Here is a 22,366-nt window from a genome sequence, read left to right as displayed (position 1 = left end):
AGTGACACAGGAACTATAGGAAGTTGATGGCCCTGCTCAAACAAGCTTACAGTCTAGAGGAGATGGGGTACAAATACACAACAGGGCAGCAAGGGTGTCAGCCACCAAACAAGGTGGAAAAGTAGCAGAGCTGGAGGTGAGAGTAGAGTATGGCTCTTTTAGGAGAGCGAGACAGATTTGGATAAGTATAGAAAAGTTACTCTGGGAGTCCATAAGCATTTCTGAACAGATGTGTTTTGAGGGACTTCTTAAATAATTGAAGACTAGGGTGATAGTCTGATGAGGGTAGGCTGGCTGTTCCTAAAAGACGGGAGTCGCCCGCGAGAAGTTCTGAAAGCGCGAGTTAGCAGTAAGGGTGCGAGTAGCGGACAGGAGAAGGTCACCGGCAGAGCAAAGAGACCAAGAAGGGGTATATCTATGAATAAGGGAAGACATGTAACAGGGGCTAGAGTTGTTTAGTATTATAGGTAAGGCTTAGTATTTTTAATTGACACCTATAGGATACAGGAAGCCAGTGTAAGGATCGACAGGGGGCGAGGTATGGAGGAGCGACGGGTGAGAAAGATCAGCATGGTGGCAGCGTGAGAGACATATTCTGAAATATTCAGATAGCTAACCTTTAATACCCCAGATGCTGTGGTCTATATCTGCCATCCTACATCAAGATTTAAAAAAGTGTATAGAACAAAACATGTTGCAAACATTCCAATTATGATAGGTTATTTTGCAAATACATTTTCTATAAATGGTACGCCTATCCCACCAAAATAGAATCTAGCAGAAAAATAACCAAAGTGGCCATGTGTAGACCACTGTGACCAACAAATGATCCAGTATGTCCACAATTGCCATGCTTATCTATTCTATGTATGGGGTGATTTAATATTATCCGAAAAACCCACTTGAACATAATAAACTCATTTTGGTAATACATTTTTGGGGATTTCACCTTGATTTAGTTTATGAATCATTCATTAGTAAGTAAAAGACATATTGTGAAATATTTAGACAGTTAACAATGCCTTAAACTCATCCTGAAGAATGTCATATAATCTCAAATGACTTTTGCAGGTTAAGATATACATTCCCACATCTCTCAAGGATTCCAATAAAATTCTCTGGCGTATGATGTAACGGGCAGTGTGTCCTCAGTGGTCTGCATGGTGGAAAATCTATAAATGGTTCAATATTCTTGGAAAATACCCAACAGTAAAAAGTTTATTTATAGTTCAATTATACCACTGAGCCCAACCTGTCACGATCCGATAGTGAAATAATATTTAAACAAAAGAAAACACTATATAAAATGTATTAATGTGGTAATGCAGATATACTTTCTATGACAGGATGGGTGAATGCATTGTATCCCACTGTTAAAGCATCTCTCAGCTGTGATATTGCCTCCCAGCTACTGACTTTAGACTATAAATTGAAAAAAGAACACTTAAATATGTATTTTGTGTATAGGTGCAGGACATTTTATGGCAAACATATCATTAAAAAGCGATCTGTATTTCCTTGAAATAGAGCTGAAAATAACATATTACCTTAAAATGAGTTGCAGCATGACATCTTCACAATGTAAACCAATAAGAGTTCGGAACAATGCCAAGGACACCACACAAAGCTAGGAATGAAAAACAATTCATTGAAACAACGAGTTTGTGCAGTTATCTGTTTGTAATGAATAACAATTGCTGTAACTATGCTTTCATAGTAATGTTACTGTATGTTTTATGCAGGGCCGGATTAACATAGGAGCTGATGGAGCTGCAGCTCCAGGCCCAGGCCCATGGAATAGGCCCATTGATTTAAAAAAAATATACCGTATATACTCGAGTATAAGCCGAGTTTTTCAGCACATTTTTTGTGCTGAAAACCCCCAACTCGGCTTATACTCGAGTCAATAGTCTGTATTATGGCAATTTCATTGCCATAATACAGACAGGGGCTGTGGGGGTTGTCAGAGCTGTAACTTACTTGTCCTGCAGCTCCTGTCAGCTCCCTCCTCCTCCGCGCCGTCCGTTCAGCACCTCGGTCAGCTCCCACTGTAAATCTCGCGAGACTTACAGTGTGAGCTGACAGAAGAGCTGAACGGATGGCGCGGAGGAGGAGGGAGCTGACAGGAGCTGCAGGACAGGTAAGTTACAGCTCTGCCAGCCCCCCTCTCCCCCCCCACTGAACTGCCAATGCTGGACCACCAGGGAAGGAGAGCCCCCTCCCTGCCATGTATCAAGCAGGGAGGGGGGATTAAAAAAATATATAAATAAGTAATAAAAAATAAATAAAAAAAAATTAAATAATAAATAATAATAAAAAAAAAATAATAATTACATTAAATAATACATAATAATAATAAAAATAATAATTAAATTAAATAATAATAATAATAAATAATAAAAAAAAATGCCCACCCCCCACCAAGGCTCTGTAACACACACACACTCTGTACACACACACTGCATTCACACACACACTGCACTCATACACACACACTGCATTCATACACACACACTGCACTCGTACACACACTGCACTCGTACACACACACTGCACTCGTATACACACACTGCATTCATGCACACAGACAGCACTCATACACACACTGCACTCATACACACACTTCATTCATACACTCACACTGCACTCATACACACACGCTGCACTCATACACACACGCTGCACTCATACACACACGCTGCACTCATACACACACGCTGCACTCATACACACACTGCACTCATACACACACACTGCATTCATACACACACACTGCATTCATACACACACACACGCTGCATTCATACACACACGCTGCACTCATACACACACTGCATTCATACACTCACACTGCATTCATACACACACACTGCATTCATTATACACACACTGTAAATAAATATTCAATTAATATATATTTTTTAGGATCTAATTTTATTTAGAAATTTACCAGTAGCTGCTGCATTTCCCACCCTAGTCTTATACTCGAGTCAATACGTTTTCCCAGTTTTTTGGGGTAAAATTAGGGGCCTCAGCTTATATTCGGGTCGGCTTATACCCGAGTATATACGGTATATATATTTTTTTACATTCTTTTTTATTTTTTACACACTACTCTTAGGGATTCCACCTGGCTTTTATTTTATTGGCACAGCCAGTATTTGAGGCTGCCTGGCTGGTTCCAATATTACAGTGATACTGGCAATACAAATGCTGGTATTTTTCTCAGTATAAACAAGATTACTATGCAATACCAGCACTGGCCAGTGTGTGGAGACAGGCAGGGATAGGAAGTTCCAGCAGATCCCTCCCTGCCTATCTATACTCACTGATCTGCAGGGGTGCAGCTACAGAGAGTCCAGACAGCAACTCTCACCCTGCAGAGACAGCCTACAGCTCAGGGAAGTAAGGGATGGGGGGGAAAGGCTGCAAGGAGATATACACTGAGACACTAAGGGACATTGGGAGACATTATGACACAGAGACACATGGGGACACAAAGTCCCCATGTCTCTCAGTGTTCCCATGTCTCCCAGCCAGTGTCCCTGGTGTCTCAGTGACCCCTAGTCTCTCAGCGCCCCCAGTCTGCCAGTGTCTCACTGTCCCCATGTCTCCTAGTGCCTCTATGTCTCCCAGTGCCTCAAGTGTCTCAATGTCCCCATGTCTCCAAGCTAATGTCCCTAGTGTCTGTGGCCCTGGTGTCTCAGTGTCCCCATGTCTCCCAGGGCCCCCATGTCTCAATGTCCCCATGCCCCCCAGCCAGTGTCTCTAGTGTCTGTGTCCCTGGTGTCTGTTTCCCCATGTCTTCAAGTGTCCCCTATTTTCCCAGTGTCCCCATGTGTCCCAGCCAGAGTCCCCTAGTCTCCTAGTGTCACTGGTGTCTCCGTGTCCCTAGGTCTCCCCGTGTCCCCAGGTCTCCCCGTCTTCCTAGTGTCCTAGTGACATGGGGACCCTGGGATACATGGGGACACAGGGAGACATGGGACACTGAGACACTGATACATAGGAACACTGAGACCTGGAGTAATCGACACATGGGGGCACTGGGAGGAATCCATCTATACAGCAGAATCAAACTAAGTAGTTTTTTGGTGATTTTACAGCATTTTCTCTTATGTCACTCCTTGTGATTTACATCATGTGATGTCACCCATACATATTTAATTATGCAAATTAGCAAGGCCGGTATGTTTTTTCAAGAAAGGTGGCAACCCTAACTACTTTTCACATACTCTTACTTAAGTATGGAAACTTAAGAGGGATGTATGGGAACAAAACTTGTGTGGACTGGCTGACAATGAATATAGTTAAAGGGACACTATAGTCACCAGAACAACTACAGCTTATTGAATTTGTTCTGGTGAGTAGAATCATTACCGTCAGACTTTTTGCTGTAAACATTGTCTTTTCAGAAAAAATGCAGTCTTTACATTACAGCCTAGTGATAACTTCACTGGCCACTCCTTAGATGGCTGTTAGAGATCCTTCCTGGGTCATGGCTGCCTAACATTCAGTATCTACTCCCTCTGCATGCAGACACTGAACTTTCCTCATAGAGATTAATTGATTTAATTCAGCTCTATGAGGAGATGCTGATTGGCCAGGGCTGTGTTTGAATCATGCTAGCTCTGCCCCTGATCTGCCTCTTTGTCAGTCTCAGCCAATCCTATGGGGAAGCACTGAGATTGGATCAGGCCACCACTTCTAATGATGTCAGCAGACTGCTTGTTTTTCTGAGTCTAACAGCATGCAGAGTTACAGCTTCAGGCTTGAATACAGTAAGATTTTGCTATATTAATGGAGGCATGAGGGGCCCACGGGGGCTAGATGGTGGTGTTAACACTATAGGGTCATGAATTCATGTTTGTGTTCCTGACCCTATAGTGATCCTTTAAGGTAATGCTGACTTTGGTCTCTCTAACACTGTGGCATGTTCCCTTTCTTCTACACTCACTACATACAGCTTTTCTCTGTCCCAGACTATATACCAGCAGCTTCTGCCTGCTAGTAAGAAGGTAAGGAGACAAGTGGGCCAGCGAGTGCTAGGGGACAGTCCTTAGAAAGCGTTGAGCGAGCGCATCATTAGATGCATTTATGCCAAGCTCAGGGTGCTGTCTGCATAATATGCCCTTAGTTGGCCAGCTGCATGATTGGCAAATTCTTTGGGCAGGTATGTCCTCTTTTTGGGCCTGTTCGCCCCTTTTGGAAGGTTACGTGATTTGTGTCAGTGGCACACCCTTTTACCGCGCCCATTGACTTCCTGCTTGACTGGACACTGCTGTTAGGGGTTATGGATTTACTTGAAAGATGAAAACATAAATTAGTGAGAGATTAGCCTAGGCCCATTTTTCTGACTGTAGAGACCATGTGGTTGTAGTCTACATTACATTGCATTGATTGTTTAGCATCTTTGTATTCAATTTTGTTTGATCCTACAGTATGGACCTTAGAGTCCTGTATATTCATGTCCCCAGCCATCGCCAGCATTCTGCTGGTGGTTGAGACCCAGGCTTTATGCCCACGTGCACATGCAAAATCTGTTAGCAGCTCCACACATGCTGGCGGTGAGTACTTGATGTTTTAATCATTATGCACTCTATATATTTGTAATTTTTGTCCTCCTGATGAAAACTCCTTTTGTGAGCTGAAACGTCGATTTTCTTTTTAGAATATGTATTAAAAGACAAGTTTTATACTTTGGACTAAGACCATGGAGTGTGGTCATATTTTGGATCTTTATATATACATACATATATAGACACACACACACATATATATACACATAAATTAAAGGACCACTCTAGTGCCAGGAAAACATACTCGTTTTCCTGGCACTAGAGTACCCTGAGGGTGCCCCCACCCTCAGGGACCCCCTCCCGCCGGGCTCTGGAGAGAGGAAGGGGTTAAACTTACCTCTTTTTCCAGCGCCGGGCGGGGAGCTTTCCTCCTCCTCTCCATCTTGATCGCGACGTCATCGGCTGAATGCGCATGCGCGGCAGGAGCCGCGCTCGCATTCAGCCAGTCGCATAGGAAAGCATTTACAATGCTTTCCTATGGACGCTTGCGTGCTCTCACTGTGATTTTCACAGTGAGAAGCACGCAAGCGCCTCTAGCGGCTGTCAATGAGACAGCCACTAGAGGATTTGGAGGCTGGATTAACCCTCATTATAAACATAGCAGTTTCTCTGAAACTGCTATGTTTATAAAAAAAAGGGTTAATCCTAGAGGTACCTGGCACCCAGACCACTTCATTAAGCTGAAGTCGTCTGGGTGCCTAGAGTGGTCCTTTAAGGAGATAAGTAAATATAGTATTAAAAAGACCCTAGGGTATGTGTTTTCTTATAGCTGTTGTTTTCTTTCTCTCCAGCACCATCTCCATCAGATACATGACGCTTGGGAGTGTTTTACTGGTTTGGGTCGATATGATCCTGTAATTAGGCCCGTCATAATTGTCAGCACCAGGCTCACTGGGCTCTTAATCTGGCCCTGGTTTTATGACAATTAACTTGAACTGAAACATGAGAACAGACTTATGATATATATACACAGTAGGACCTCGGTTTCTGAATTTAATGCGTTCTCCGGGACGTTTCTTACTGAGAAAAATTTGTAAACCGAAACGCGGTTTCCCATAGGAATGCATTGAAAACCAATTAATCCGTTCTGGAGGTCAGAAAAAAGTCCAAATGAGCTGGCATGGAAACCAACCAACAATGCAGAGCACACAATAAAAGGCATGCAAACAACGAAGCTCAGCTCCCTACCTTTCCACAGCTTGAGAAATGCACAAAAAAGTCCCAAAACAATTGAAAACAATTTCCAGAATGGCTCCAAAACTCGATGCAAAAGCCGCTCCAACATCTTCCACACTCGACACCATGTTACCCACAGGCTCCAGCATGTAGGGGGCGGTGCTATAAACCTCCCAGGTGCAATGCATCCTGGGGAAACTTGCTTTGTATTGCAAAAATATTTTTCATTTGTAAACCAAAAATTATGTTACTATATATAGGGTGAGGTAGAGACAAAAAATATCTACAAAATTCAAAATATAAACAAAGAAAAAATTAGATCTGTGCTGCAGATACTCCACACTGAAGTCCCAACAGTGTAGCATCAAGTATAGGTGTGCACACCCAGGTGCTACCACAATTTATTTGAGGACAAAGTTAAAGCAGCAAATGTTTCTAGCAGCAGTGCTTTCTCAATGCTAACATTATGTTAAAGGACCACTCTAGGCACCCAGACCACTTCAGCTTAATGAGGTGGTCTGGGTGCCAGGTCCTTCTAGGATTAACCCATTTTTTCATAAACATAGCAGTTTCAGAGAAACTGCTATGTTTATGAATGGGTTAAGCCTTCCCCCTATGTCCTCTAGTGGCTGTCTCATTGACAGCCGCTAGAGGCGCTTGCGTGCTTCTCACTGTGATTTTCACAGTGAGAGCACGCCAGCGTCCATAGGAAAGCATTATGAATGCTTTCCTATGTGACCGGCTGAATGCGCGCGCAGCTCTTGCCGCGCGTGCGCATTCAGCCGGCGGGGAGGAGAAGAGGAGGATCGGAGGAGGAGAGCAGGAGGAGATCTCTCCGCCCAGCGCTGGAAAAAGGTAAGATTTAACCCCTTTCCCCTTTCCAGAGCCGGGCGGGAGGGGGTCCCTGAGGGTGGGGGCACCCTCAGGGCACTCTAGTGCCAGGAAAACGAGTATGCTTTCCTGGCACTAGAGTGGTCCTTTAACTGAGGCATTTGTAAACCGAGGTCCCACTGTATATATATATATATATAAATATACAACAAAGTGTATATATTTGTATTTTAATTGTGTTTTTTTATTTATACATTTATTTAATTTCCCACACTCACACACTATTCTTAATAAAAGTAATTTGTACGAATGTATCACAAGAACTTAAAGTAATGAAGCTCACAGTAATATTGTTGAATTTAGCAATGAGCAGTGTTTGTGTGCTTGAATTTAAGCATGTTTTTGTATGGAGTATATTTGTGTGAATGTAGGAGTGTGTTCGTATGTGATGTTGGCATTTAAATGCAAGCATGCATTTATGTGTATACAGGAGTGTGTTTATATATAATTTTGGTGTTTTTAACATAGAGGTGTGTTTGTATGTAGTGTTTATGTTTCAATGCAGGAGTGTGTTTGAATGTAGTGTTGGCGTTTGAATGCTGAGATGTATGCACAGATTCACAGGCACTGCCACACACACTGATACACACACACACACAGATACACATGCAGATATAAAGACACACAGATACACAACCTGACAAACATGCAGATATACACACTCAGATACAAACAATGGCACACATGCAGACACACTGACACACATGCACATACAAAGATACACACACTGACTACATATAGATACACAAAATATGAACTTACAGGTATACACACACACTGAAACACATACTGATACACAACCTGACACATGCAGATACACAGACACACAGATACCATCACTGACACATATGCAGGTACATAGACACACGGATACAAACAGTGACACACATATAGATACACAGACACATCTGTACACACACTGACACATGCAGACACACAGATACACACAATGAGAACATACAGACACACAGATACAAACCTGACACACATGGATATACAGACACACAGATACACACACTGACTATATACAGATACACACACACCTATATACACACTGACACATACACACACTGACAACGTACAGATACACAAACTGACAAATACAGATTAACAGACATGTACTGACAGACATTCTGACACATAGAGACACATACACTGACACACACACACATACTGGCACACACATACACACACAGACATACTCACACACACACAGACAGACATACTAGCACACATACAGACAGATATACTGGCACACACATACACACGCACAGACAGACATACTGGTACACAAACACACAGCCAGACATACTGATACACACAGATACACTGACAGATATACTGACAGACAGACTTATTGGCACACAAACAGACAGACATACTGGCACACACATACACGCGCACACACACAGACACATATACACGCACAGACAGACATACTGGCACACACACAGGCAGACAGACAGACTGGCACACAAACACACAGACGTACTGGCACGCACACAAACAGACAGACATACTGGCACACACACACACAGACAGACATACTGACACACATACACTGACAGACACACACAGACATAATGACACACAGACAGGCACAGTGGCATACACACACACTCAGACACACATACAGATATACTGACAGACACACACACACACACACTCAGACACACTAGCACACACACTCAGACACTTGCAAAATTTACAAATTGATAGCCATCCTCCAGTTTCTTACCTTTTACTGGAGGGTGGCTTCCCTGGGGTCCATTGTGCTAGCTGGGGTGGCTGGGAGTTAAGATTTCTCCCGGTCCGGCACCCTCCTCACTGCCTCTTCCTGAACAACTGGTCCTCTTCCCTCCCGCACGGCTTGGTCTTCTCTGGGAGGAAGTGACCTGCCATCACTTCCTCCCAGACGGCTGCCGAAAAGCAAGTGGCTCGGCTGCGCTATTAAAGGGCCCCAGCGCCCTACCGGGCTCCTGCTGACACAAGCCCACCGGGTGGCCCTAAATGCATGGGCTACTAGATGGGCCTCCTTAGTGTGCGGGCCCTGTGCCCGCAACAATTTATTTTAGGATCGGCGATCCCAAAATAAATTGTTGCAGGCAGAGGGCAAACGGGACATCTGCTTTGGGCCCCCCAGCAGTAATAGGGCCCAGGGCAGCTGCCCCGTTTGCATCACGTTAAAGACAGCCCTGCACACAACAATGGCAAATACTGCATTTAAATTCATCAGTTCGCTAAACACAGAGACTGTAATGATAATCATTTCTGTCATAGTGAGATTTTTCTGGATCTCTCTGCTGTTATTAACACGGGTGGCTCCTAAGGTGCAGCCTAGGGGCTTTACAAAAGAGATGACTTCTCCTGAAATCAGAACATTTACAAAGCAAGAAAGAAGGAACATTCTGTGAACAACTATAGCACTTCAGGAAGCTGAGGTGCTTTAGGGTTTTGGAATGTTCCTGTTAATGACTTATCCTGTTTTGGATCATAGTAGCCTTTGTCTTTGGGAATTATGTAATTATGTACATTGCCACTTAGGTTTACTGTATATGTTATACACAAAAAAAGTCCTGCGCTCAGACTCCCACTACTCCTGGACGGCAGCAATGACCATAGTACACATCAGCCCCAATACATACAGTAAAAACAAAGAAAAGTGCTTCTTGCAGACTATCCCAAATCCATATGCATATTTAAATAACCGGAGGTATTTAGTTCCACTCCAATAGCCATGTCAAGGCAAACCTCTTAGGTTGCAATTCACCTTGCTTTCTTCAGCTTCAGGTAAAAAAAATAAAAATTATCTAAACCCCTATATACTTACTGTAACGGACCGTTTTAGCAGACAAGGGGTTAAAATCCGTTTAGGCGATAATCCCCTTTTTACAGAAAGGCACAGCTACTGCAGAACACCAAACTCCCGAACTGGATACAAAATAACACTCCGAACTGGAACAGCTGAACAAGAAAAGCATACAATCCGCTTACACTCCTGGCAGTCAGCATACACTCCAATTCCCCCCAAGAACGAGACGACACTTCATTTTGAGGGTTAAACAGGAACTCTGGACTGGCACATCCAGCCTGGCTTTTATTTCCAACTCACATATACAGGCCACACCCAGGGGGAGGCATAAAAGAACCAATGACATAGATGTTAAATCCCACACATCCCCTCCCCTTAGTGTGACACATAATCCCATTATGCATACAGTTTAAAATATACTTTTACACAACTTTCATAACTTTGAAACCATACATCGCATCCACATAAAAATACATATCCACAATCAATCCATTCAGGGGAACAACATATAAAAAAATGGCATGGATCAGACCAGGGGTTCAAAAGTTAGTAAAGTATCTTTTAAAACCCCTAGCTTTCCAGCTCAGCCTTCTCTGTGCTGGAGAAGTAATCCAATTATCTCCAGCACAGAGACAGACTCCATTAACCACATGGTTACAGAAAGACATAAAACACTTTAAAATACAGAAAGTTATTTTTTATCCATAACACACAGACATTTCACATATCCCCAGATAGCTGGGATCTGAGCGCACAAAACTACAGAATAGCGCGCAGATCCTATTCACACAGTACAATTACCATGGAGCTAAAGTCTTTCCCATAGTCTTTCATTATATGAATAGGCTCCATGGTATAGCTATCTGGGTTACCACATTCACATAAAGTCTGGTCCATAGTCCAAAGGCAAGAGGCGGGCAATCAGCCCCCTCCAAGGACACGTGGCGAGGTCGGTTTCGCCACACTTCTCCCCTTTACCCCCCCAGACTAACAGGGTATCTGACCTCCTGCCGGTCAGTGCCCTGGTTAGTCCAGCAACCCACCCACAAAACAGAAACAGCAGTACAGCCCACCCACGATAACTGGTTACTACACCTGGGTAGAGGAGAACTTTGTCCAGGTCCAGGTGTCTCACTACGGCTGTGTGGGGGACTGGTAGTCTGCCTTGGTGGGTTGCTGAGTGGGCAGAGACCAGCGGTACTCTGCCCTGGTGCCAGTACTACCGCGGAAGTAGCCTGGTTGGAGCCTGGTTGTGGGAGGGAGAGACCAACTGTCTCCCTTCTGTCTATACTACTCTGTGGCTGGGGGACAGGACCGACCGTCCCTACCCCTTGGGCGGTAAGTGCAGAGACTACGGTCCCATCTGCACAGTTGCGGGGCTCAACATCTCCCCTTGGTGGGTCAGGCTGCCGCTGGAGAGAGGGTGTAACAAGCTCCTCTCTCTGGACGGTGAACTGCCGCTGGGGAGAGGGGTTAGCAGGCTCCTCTCCCTGCCACTCTCTCTGCTGGTGGAAAGGGGGACCAGCTGTCTCCCCTTTTATTCTCTTGTCCGGCTGCTGGGGTGCGAGACTGACTGTCTCTGCTCCCTGCAGGACACACTGCCGCTGGGGAGGAAGGACGGCACCTTCTGCTCCCTGGGTTACACACTGCCGCTGGGGAGGATGGATGACACCATCAGCACCCTGGGGTACACACTGCCGCTGGGGAGGAAGGACGGCACCTTCTGCTCCCTGGGTTACCCACTGCCGCTGGGGAGGAAGGACTGCACCTTCTGCTCCCTGGGACACACACTGCCGCTGGGGAGGATGGACGACACCATCAGCTCCCTGGGGTACACACTGCCGCTGGGGAGGAAGGACGATGCCTTCTGCTCCCTGGGGTACACACTGCCGCTGGGGAGGAAGGACGATACCTTCTGCTCCCTGGGACACACACTGCCGCTGGGGAGGAAGGACGGCACCTTCGGCTCCCTGGGTTACACACTGCCGCTGGGGAGGATGGACGACACCATCAGCTCCCTGGGTTACACACTGCCGCTGGGGAGGATGGACGACACCATCAGCTCCCTGGGGTACACACTGCCGCTGGGGAGGAAGGACTGCACCTTCTGATCCCTGGGACACACACTGCCGCTGGGGAGGATGGACGACACCATCAGCTCCCTGGGTTACACACTGCCGCTGGGGAGGATGGACGACACCATCAGCTCCCTGGGGTACACACTGCCGCTGGGGAGGAAGGACTGCACCTTCTGCTCCCTGGGACAAACACTGCCGCTGGGGAGGATGGACGACACCATCAGCTCCCTGGGGTACACACTGCCGCTGGGGAGGAAGGACGGCACCTTCTGCTCCCTGGGTTACACACTGCCGCTGGGGAGGATGGACGACACCATCAGCTCCCTGGGGTACACACTGCCGCTGGGGATCTGGGCCGACTGCCCAGCATCCCTGTAGGGCCGGTAGAGAGACCTCAGTCCCATCTCCACCTGCCTGCTGGGGGCCTATCCAGTACCACTCCATGCAGTCCTCTACTTTGGGTTTCTCTGGTTTGTGTTGGAGGAGGATATCGGCTACCTCATCTCCTTGACCATGTCTCACCATTAACAGGATGAAATCGTGCTCGAGATCACGTGACCTCTGGTTCTCTTGAAGCAGTTGCTGCACAGCTGCATCAACAATCTCCTTCCGGGGATTCAGGCCATATTTGGCTATTCTCCTCAGTACCTCAGTATCAAAATCTACGCCTTCATATCGATAGAACATGACTGCTGGTGGGGACGCTGTACGAGTACTGGCGTTGCCCTCACTTTGTAATCCAGGAATGGTGTTGTCTGTAGCTGTCCCTCTGGTTGTAGGAACGATCCCTCCGCTTGCCACCAATTGTAACGGACCGTTTCAGCATAAAAGGGGTTAAAATCCGTTTAGGCGATAATCCCCTTTTTACAGAAAGGCACAGCTACTGCAGAACACCAAACTCCCGAACTGGATACAAAATAACACTCCGAACTGGAACAGCTGAACAAGAAAAGCATACAATCCGCTTACACTCCTGGCAGTCAGCATACACTCCAATTCCCCCCAAGAACGAGACGACAGTTCATTTTGAGGGTTAAACAGGAACTCTGGACTGGCACATCCAGCCTGGCTTTTATTTCCAACTCACACATACAGGCCACACCCAGGGGGAGGCATAAAAGAACCAATGACATAGATGTTACATCCCACACATCCCCTCCCCTTTGTGTGACACATAATCCCATTATGCATACAGTTTAAAATATACTTTTACACAACTTTCATAACTTTGAAACCATACATCGCATCCACATAAAAATACATATCCACAATCAATCCATTCAGGGGAACAACATATTAAATGGCATGGATCAGACCAGGGGTTCAAAAGTTAGTAAAGTATCTTTTAAAACCCCTAGCTTTCCAGCTCAGCCTTCTCTGTGCTGGAGAAGTAATCCAATTATCTCCAGCACAGAGACAGACTCCATTAACCATATGGTTACAGAAAGACATAAAACACTTTAAAATACAGAAAGTTATTTTTTATCCATAACACACAGACATTTCACATATCCCCAGATAGCTGGGATCTGAGCGCACAAAACTACCAAATAGTGCGCAGATCCTATTCACACAGTACAATTACCATGGAGCTAAAGTCTTTCCCATAGTCTTTCATTATATGAATAGGCTCCATGGTATAGCTATCTGGGTTACCACATTCACATAAAGTCTGGTCCATAGTCCAAAGGCAAGAGGCGGGCAATCAGCCCCCTCCAAGGACACGTGGCGAGGTCGGTTTCGCCACACTTACCAATTCTTAATAGGGAACACATGGGGTGGGCGGCACCATTCTAACATGGCTGTGTGATACAAAAGCAAATATGTCCTGCACTCAGACTCCCACTACTCCTGGGTGGCAGCAGTGACCATAGTACACATCAGCCCCAATACATACAATAGAAACCAAAACTTGACATGGCAGGTGGGCTTACACTTATTGGCATTTGGAGTGTCACTAAAAACCTCCAGTTTTTTAAATATGCACAGGGATTTACGATAGTGCACAAGTAACTATTTTCTTTGGTTACTGTATATGTTAATGCATTCCACATTATTAATTAAGCAATGTTTATATGATTGCTAATGACTGTAAATTCAGTAATACACAGAAAACTCAGATGCTCCTTTCTACCTTTCTATTAATACCCTGCCATCTCTGTTTGTTTTTTTACAGTCTGTTGATTTAGTTTATATGCCTACATAGTTTATAGGATTTATGATGATTTGATTTTTATGTACAGAGCTTCACCATTCAAAGCCAGTCTTCTATTAGTCTGCAGCATCTCCCCATAACAACTCCATCTCTATAACAATCCGCACTAGTAGTATTGACAGTGCCAGCATACAGATTACAGATACATAGACTGTGCAGCAAGATCTTAATTATTAAATAGTACCACCACTTCCCTAATCCACTTGTCTCCAGTTTACCTCTGCATTCACATTTCAACATTAAAGGTAAAAGGCAAATAGTTCAAAGTTCCTTTTTTTTAAAAAATTATATAACTTAAAATTGCTATAATCCTATTAACCTTTAAATGTAAAATAATAAAATATAATTACTTTTTTCTCGTAGTGCCATTTTGCTAAAAATTCTTACAATAATAATAATAATAGCAATGCTTCAAAAGGCTATAAGAAGTTTTGCTTAACTTTCTACTACTTTCTGTTTTTTCCCCAATATGTAATGTGTATTGAAAATGTTCAACAGCACAATATAAAGCAACCATTAGCCACAGAAACTGGGTGCTGGGTTCTATTTAAGGGATTAATCATGAAAAAAATTTGATTTAATATAGTTAGTGTATAGACACCAATGGAATGATCAAATTAATGCTGTTCAAATTCTTCTGACACAACCAAAAGAATGGAGCAAAGTAAATTGATTAGCTTATAAATAAATATATATGTTTAACTGGGTTATTCACGAAACTCAGAATTTAAGAGAATTTTACCCAAATAACAACATTTACATGAGAATAGCTGATTTAGGAAATTCTCAAATTCATTATAGTCAAAGCTTGATTATTTTAGCCTCACTTTTGCAATTTGGATTTATTTTGCTAAAATCTGAATTTAGTGAATAACACTGAAAGTGTTTTATGCTATAAAAGTGTTTATGCCATCAAGAAGCAAAGGAGAGGAATACATTGCTTCTCTTTTAGCTGGGGGAAAGATATACTACATATGACATATTGCATATTTCCACAAGACATTTAAAAAGTACATAAAAAAACTTCTGTGTGATTTTTGTACCCGAAATGGAGTGTTGATCCGGCTAACCAGAGTATCCAGAATGTGGACTTGTTCATGCTGGTGCATTAGTAAAAAACGAAGAAAATTCTTGAGTAATGTTGGTTCTGATACACTGCGTACAAAAAGATCGAGATAAGCAGTAGTTGTCATCACTTCCTCCACTGTTACCTGTATTAAAATATAAACAGATGAATTATTAATACTGCTGAGTGGAATTCTTATTCATGAATGGTAGGCGTAGAGACACGTTTGAATCAAAAAGTGTGTTTGCTATGAGCAAGACACATATTTAAATTTGGTGCTTAATACTTCATTTAGCCACTACAAATTATTATTTATTTTTTTTAAATTAAGTGCTGAGCTCAAATTCATACTACTGCTGAATGACTGCAATGGCTACTGAATTCATCATCACAAATACATAGAACAAAAACACGAAATAAGTTACCTATATAAGATACCACAGTATCCTAAATCCCTATGACCATGTAAATAATGAGAGGGTTTTAGTACAATAGATAGAATGGAGTATTCCTTAGAACCTCTACACACTTATTAAGCCTTAACATGACACACATTGGGTGGGTGACAACACTGTGACATGGCTGTGTAATACCCTTTTAGGGGGCCCAAGGCAGCTGCCCTGTGGGCCCCGCTGCCCTCAACAACTTTATTCCCCTTCCCCCACCCATGGGCCCCCGGTGCTTCCTGGGGCCGTACACTAAGGAGGCCCACCGGGTGGGCATTTGTAAGCAGGGGCCCGGTTGCGCACTGTGGCCTTTAACAGCACCAGGTCCCTTTGCTTTTTGGCAGCATGGGAGGAAGTGACTGCGGTGAGTTACTTCCTCCCAGAGAGAGACACACTGGAGAGACCACACCAGGGAAGCAGAGAGGAGGGGGGCTGGTCCGGATTGCCAGTCGGCCACCCCCAACAGCCTCAGCCACCACTCTGGACACCAGGGAAGCAATCCTTCAAGGTAGGAAACGGGGAGTAGATTTAAAAGTGTGAAGGTGTCTCTGTGTCTGTCTGTCAGTATGTCTGTGTGTCTCAGTATGTCTGACAGTGTATGTGCCTGTGTGTGTGTGTGTCAGTATGCCTGCCAATGGGTATGTCAGTATGTCTGTCAGTGTATGTCTTTGTGTGTGTGTCTTTGTGTCAGTATGCCTGTCAGGGTATGTGTTTGTGTGTCAGTATGTCTGTCAGTGTGTGTCAGGGTATGTGTCTGTGTGTGTGTCAGTATGCCTGTCAGTGTGTTTGTGTCTGTGTGTGTCAGTATGCCTGTCCGTGTGTTTGTGTCTGTGTGTGTCAGTATGTCTGTCAGTGTGTTTGTGCCTGGATGCAGAGCTGCAGACCGGATGTAATGGCCACCAGACCACCAGAAAGTCCACTGGACCACAACAGGGAATAAAAAAGGTATCTTCCCTCACACCATCACCCCCTCACCCTCACACCATCACCCCCTCTCCCTCACACCATCAAACCCCTCTCCCTATCACCATTACCTCCCTCTCACCATCACCCCCCTCTCCCTCTCCCCATCATCCCCCTCCCTCTCACCATCACCCCCCTCCCTCTCACCATCACCCCCTCCCTCCCTCTCACACATCACCTCCCCTCCCTCTCACTATCACCCACCTCTCCCTCTCACCATCACCCCCCACACCATCACCTCCCTCTCACCACCCCCTCTCCCTCCATCATCCCTCTCCCTCCATCACCCCCTTCTCCCTCCTTCTCCCTCTCACCATAACCCCCTCTCCCTCTCATAATTTCCTGCCTCCCTCTCACCACCCCCTCTCCCTCTCACCATCACCCCCCTCCCTCACACCATCACCCTCTCACACACAGGATCACCCCTCCCCCCTCACACACACAGCCTCCCCAGACACACTGTTAGCATCTCCTCACACTATCACCTCCCCACACTGTTATCAACCCCCACACACACTGTCAGCCTCTTCATGCATCCACACTCACATTAACCACTCCTAATCATGTTAATCTCACCCCCTCCAAACTCACCTGCCCTCACTCTGCCCCACTCACCCTGTCACATTAGCCCCCCTTAATCCTGTCACACTCGTCCCTCCTACCATGCCACAATTGCCCTGACACACTTACCTCCACATGCTCTGTCACACTCCCTCATCAAACCATGTCATACTCCCTGTCCCTCATTCTCTCTCACAACCCCCCTGTCCATTTACCCCCTTCGCCCTGTCACACTCTCCATGCCACTGGTACCCCTTTACTCACCTTGTCACAGTCACAAGCTGAAGACATTCATCATACACACACAGTCAAGAAACATAGTTTTGCCATAAATAAAATGCACAAAGGCTACAGGCAGAACCCATACATATTTCAAGCAGCTACCCCATACACATAGGGTCCCAGACAAAACTGCAAACATGCTCACAGAGACATACATTCACACACACACACACACACACAAGGATACTCTCTGTCAGACACACTCTCAGGCACATACACAGGTAAACAGTGCGTCAATGTGTATATGTGACAGTGTGCATGTATTGCAACTCTATTTTTTTCGCTTTGTTAGTGGGGCCTCATGTTTGAGTTTTGCCTAAGGCCTCATAAAGTCTAGAGCCGCCTCTGTTATGGGGTATTGAGAATAGACTGATGTGAATTTAAAAAAAGAAAACAAAAGCAATTGTAGCATAATGCTGCAATATACATTTGAAAACAAACTGAAGGGATCTGAATACTTTCTGAATATACTCTGTATGTAAAAATGTCTCACTTTAACCCCTTAAGGACACATGATATTCTGTCATTATTCCCTTTTATTCCAGAAGTTGTGTCCTTAAGGGGTTAAAATAAGAAATTGATGTTAAACTGATTCAAATGGTTCTCATCTCCTGTCACAATTTGTGTTTCTATTCCACTAAAACATTCAAATTAAAAAAAAGAAAATCCAGAATAATAGGTTCTAAGAAAGCGGTGGTATTTTGAGAAGCATGAAAGGTCAAGATGAAATACACTCACAAAAGAAATAATTGGTCTTATTCAATAAGATTTATCACAAGTTGGCCTTCTACAACGCAAGGTCACATGATGTTGGTATTTAACCATTACTGCCAATAATGACAGATTTCTCAGCCAGCTATTGACTGAATCACAGGCAACATTCTAAGAATTCTTAACTACAAAATTTAGAATAATCATTTAGATAAAATAGTGAGCTTTCTGGTGAATGAATATTCTTTTCTTTCTTTCTATGAGAGCCATTGCCTCTAGGGAATCCAGTGAAAATTGTTCTGAAACCCTTTAAACCCAATCAGAACTACTTCTTTATTGAAAAGACAAGCTTTACTAAACTTTTGAAGTGGTTTTTATTTTTTATTTTATTTTTTTATTTTTTACAGGCTTTCAAATCATTTCTGGCTCCAACACTTTATGTTTTACAAACTGAACCACAAGCAATACAATATAATACACTTACATTTGTCATTTTCTTAAGGTCAGTTTTCTGACCACCTACTGAGGAATTCAATCCAACACAAATGTGCCCTAATGCTCAAAAAGTATGTCGTTATCAGACACAGCTAAATACCCAGTAAGCAGTCTCATATACACTATAAAATTGTGCAGAATTCTATTTTTTTTTAATAATAATAAAGTATTGTTGGGTAGGTACAGTTATTGGGAAAAAAAAGTACACCCTCTTTGAATTCTATGTTCTTACATATTATGACATAACACAATCATCTGTTCCTTAGCAGGTTTTAAAATAAGGTAAATACAACCTCAAATGAACAACAACAAACGACATATTACACTGTGTCTACTAAACAACAAATATGGTGCTGACAGATTGTTAGTTTTTTAAAAACACCTAATCTAGGCAAAAAAGAATGAGGGTGCAGTTACATTATATGATCATATATTGCATAAGCCTGTCACAATGTCAATGTACCCCATCTTTGGCAGGTCCTACTCATGGGCGTCCGCAGGGGGGGGGGGGGGGGGCGGGCGGGGAGGAGGGGCCTGCTATTTTTGCGTGAGATTGAAAATACACTGCAATACCGGCGACCTGTGTATGGAGAGAGACAGGGATAGGAAGCTACATCTTATCCCTGCTTCTCTCTGACTGAATCTAAATTGATTCAATGCATCTCTATGAGGAGATGCTGATTGGCCAGGGCTGTTTTTGGTTTGTGCTGGCTCTGCCCCTGGTCTTCCTCCTTGACAGTACCAGCAAATCCTATGGGGAAGCATTGTGATTGGCTCAGACCACCACTTCTGATAATGTCAGGCAAGCAGGCAGATCAGGGGTAGTGGCAGCAGCTGCAGACTGGTAGACAGCTACCAGAGGCAGTCTTAGTTCTGCAATGTAAACCTTGCAGTTTCTCTAAAACTGCAATGCTTTACATTGCCAGACTAAGGGGGACAAGGACACTGCTCCCAGACCACTTTAATGAGATGAAGTGATCTTGGTGCCTATAGTGTCGATTTAAACAACATATTAAAATGACACATTCAAATATAGTAAACAACTCCGCAATGATTTCTGCAAAAAAAAAAAGTAATATTTTTTATTAGCAATGATATGTATAGAAAAATGTATTACAATAACCAATTACACTGATCAGCAACAACATTAAAACCACTGAAAGGTGAAATGAATAACATTGATTATATTGTTACAATGGCATCTGTCAAGGGGTGGGATATATTAGGCAGCAAGTGAACAGTCAGTTCTTGAATTTCTTGTGTTGGAAGCAATTAAAAAGGGCAAGTCTTGTGTGGTTTTCCCGGTATGCAGTGGTTAGTACCTACCAAAAGTGGTGCAAAGAAGGACAACCAGTGACCCGACGTCAGGGTCATGGGTGCCCAAGTCTCACTGATGCATGTGGGGAGCGAAGGCTAGCTTGTCTAGTCTGATTACACAGCTACTGTAGTTTAAATGTCTAAAAATCTTAATGCTTGCCATTATAGAATGGTGTCTGAACACACCATGCATCACAATATGCTGGGTAAAGGGCTGCATAGCCGCAAACCAGTCATGATGACCCCTGTAGACTGCCCAAAGTGTTTTCAATGGGTACGTGAGCATCAGAACTGGAGCACTGAAACAAGGTTGCCTGCTCCAATTAATCATGTTTTCTGTAAGTTCAATGGCCAGGTGCATGTGCATGGTAGAGATGAGAGCAGGATGCACTATAGGAAGAAGGCAGGCCTTCTGGGAAGTGTTGGTCCTGGCATTCATGTGAATGTTACTGTGACACATACCACCTACCGAAGGATTGTTGAAGACCATGGATACCACTTCATGGCATGGTGTTACCTGATGGCAGTGGCCTCTTTCAGCAGTACAGTGCATGCTGTCACACTGCAAAAATAGTTCATGATTGGTTTGAGAAACATGACAAAGCATTTAGGGTGTTGCCTTGGCCTCCAAATTCCCCATTGTTTGTGACTAAGTGGCTACTAAAAAGACTTAACATACCCCACTTGCAATACCTTGGGTTGTCTACTTTTCAAATGGTATGCCATTGTGGGACTAATTCTCATTCCTGGGCTACCACACCGTCTCAAAGGTAACATTACTAATCTGGCAAATTTCAATTTGAAAATGGAACGTTCTATATTTGACCCTGTAACTTTCCAAAACACCATAAAAACTGTTCATGGGGGGTACTGTTGTACTCGTGAGACATCGCTGATTCCAAATTTTTTATTTTTTTTTTGCAGTATAACAGTATTATGACATTTACAGCTAAAATGTGAGGCGATTTCTCACAGTTTTTTTTTATTTTATTCATAATAAATTATGTTTCATATATAAATATTTGATATGAAATGAAAGCCCTGTTTCTCCTGAATAAAATGATATATAATAAGTGTGGGTGCATATATTATGAAAGAGGTGACTTACGGGTGAACAGACATATAGCGCAAATTCCAGTTTTTGTTTACGTTTTGTTTTGATCAGAACGTGTACTATTGACTCCGTCCTGAAGGGGTTAAAATACAAGGTCAAATGCATCAAATTATAAACTTGTGGGTTATGCCACATCAGTAAGTAATTCTCTATTAAATAAGATATATATATATAATTCTGTGCAACCATTTTAACTCACAATTCCATGTTTGATTCTTTGCAGACGTTTTCAATAAGCAATTAAATTACCTAGATCACAGGGTCTTTGTATCCCTGGTTTTATTGTCCACAAAAATATGAATGCAGCATTAATATTGCATAGATTACATGGGTTTTTTTCTGCTCTGAGTTTTTATACTTCACCCGATGGCAATAAAATAACAGCAGCAAACACATTAAAAACATTCCACTGTGGAGAATTCCTAGAGTGAAATTGAAGAGCTTCATTTGAAGATAAAGGGCAATATTTATTAATAAATACTGAGCTGTATGGCTCTTTATGGTTATTAAAGTGAAAAGGCTATAAATAGTCATATTTAGTAAGCAGCCTCCAAAGGATTTCAATGTGTTATAAAAAGCATTTTGTATACTAAGTGGTGCCCCAAAAAGTAACATTGTCAGATTGTCAGAACGTGCAGAGAACAGTGCTTAGGAAATCTTTTC

The 22,366-nt window shown here is 43.5% G+C and overlaps 1 protein-coding gene across 2 annotated transcripts in view; it reads right to left on the bottom strand.

Annotated features, from left to right (window-relative positions):
* FHIP1A (FHF complex subunit HOOK interacting protein 1A) overlaps window positions 1–22,366 on the bottom strand; it is a 179,375-nt gene that overhangs the window by 29,058 nt on the left and 127,951 nt on the right. For both annotated transcript variants that reach the window (XM_063458510.1, XM_063458511.1), the window contains exons 6-7: window positions 15,792–15,959; window positions 1,548–1,627 (exon numbers count right to left, since the gene is read on the bottom strand). In XM_063458510.1, the coding sequence (XP_063314580.1) occupies window positions 1,548–1,627; window positions 15,792–15,959 (248 nt within the window). The remainder of the gene's footprint in view (window positions 1–1,547; window positions 1,628–15,791; window positions 15,960–22,366) is intronic.

Source organism: Pelobates fuscus, chromosome 6 (genome assembly GCF_036172605.1).
Source record: "Pelobates fuscus isolate aPelFus1 chromosome 6, aPelFus1.pri, whole genome shotgun sequence".
NCBI classification, from domain to species: Eukaryota; Metazoa; Chordata; class Amphibia; order Anura; family Pelobatidae; genus Pelobates; species Pelobates fuscus.
The sequence above is the reverse complement of the archived record's forward strand: the minus strand, read 5'-3'. Positions and strand labels throughout refer to the sequence as shown.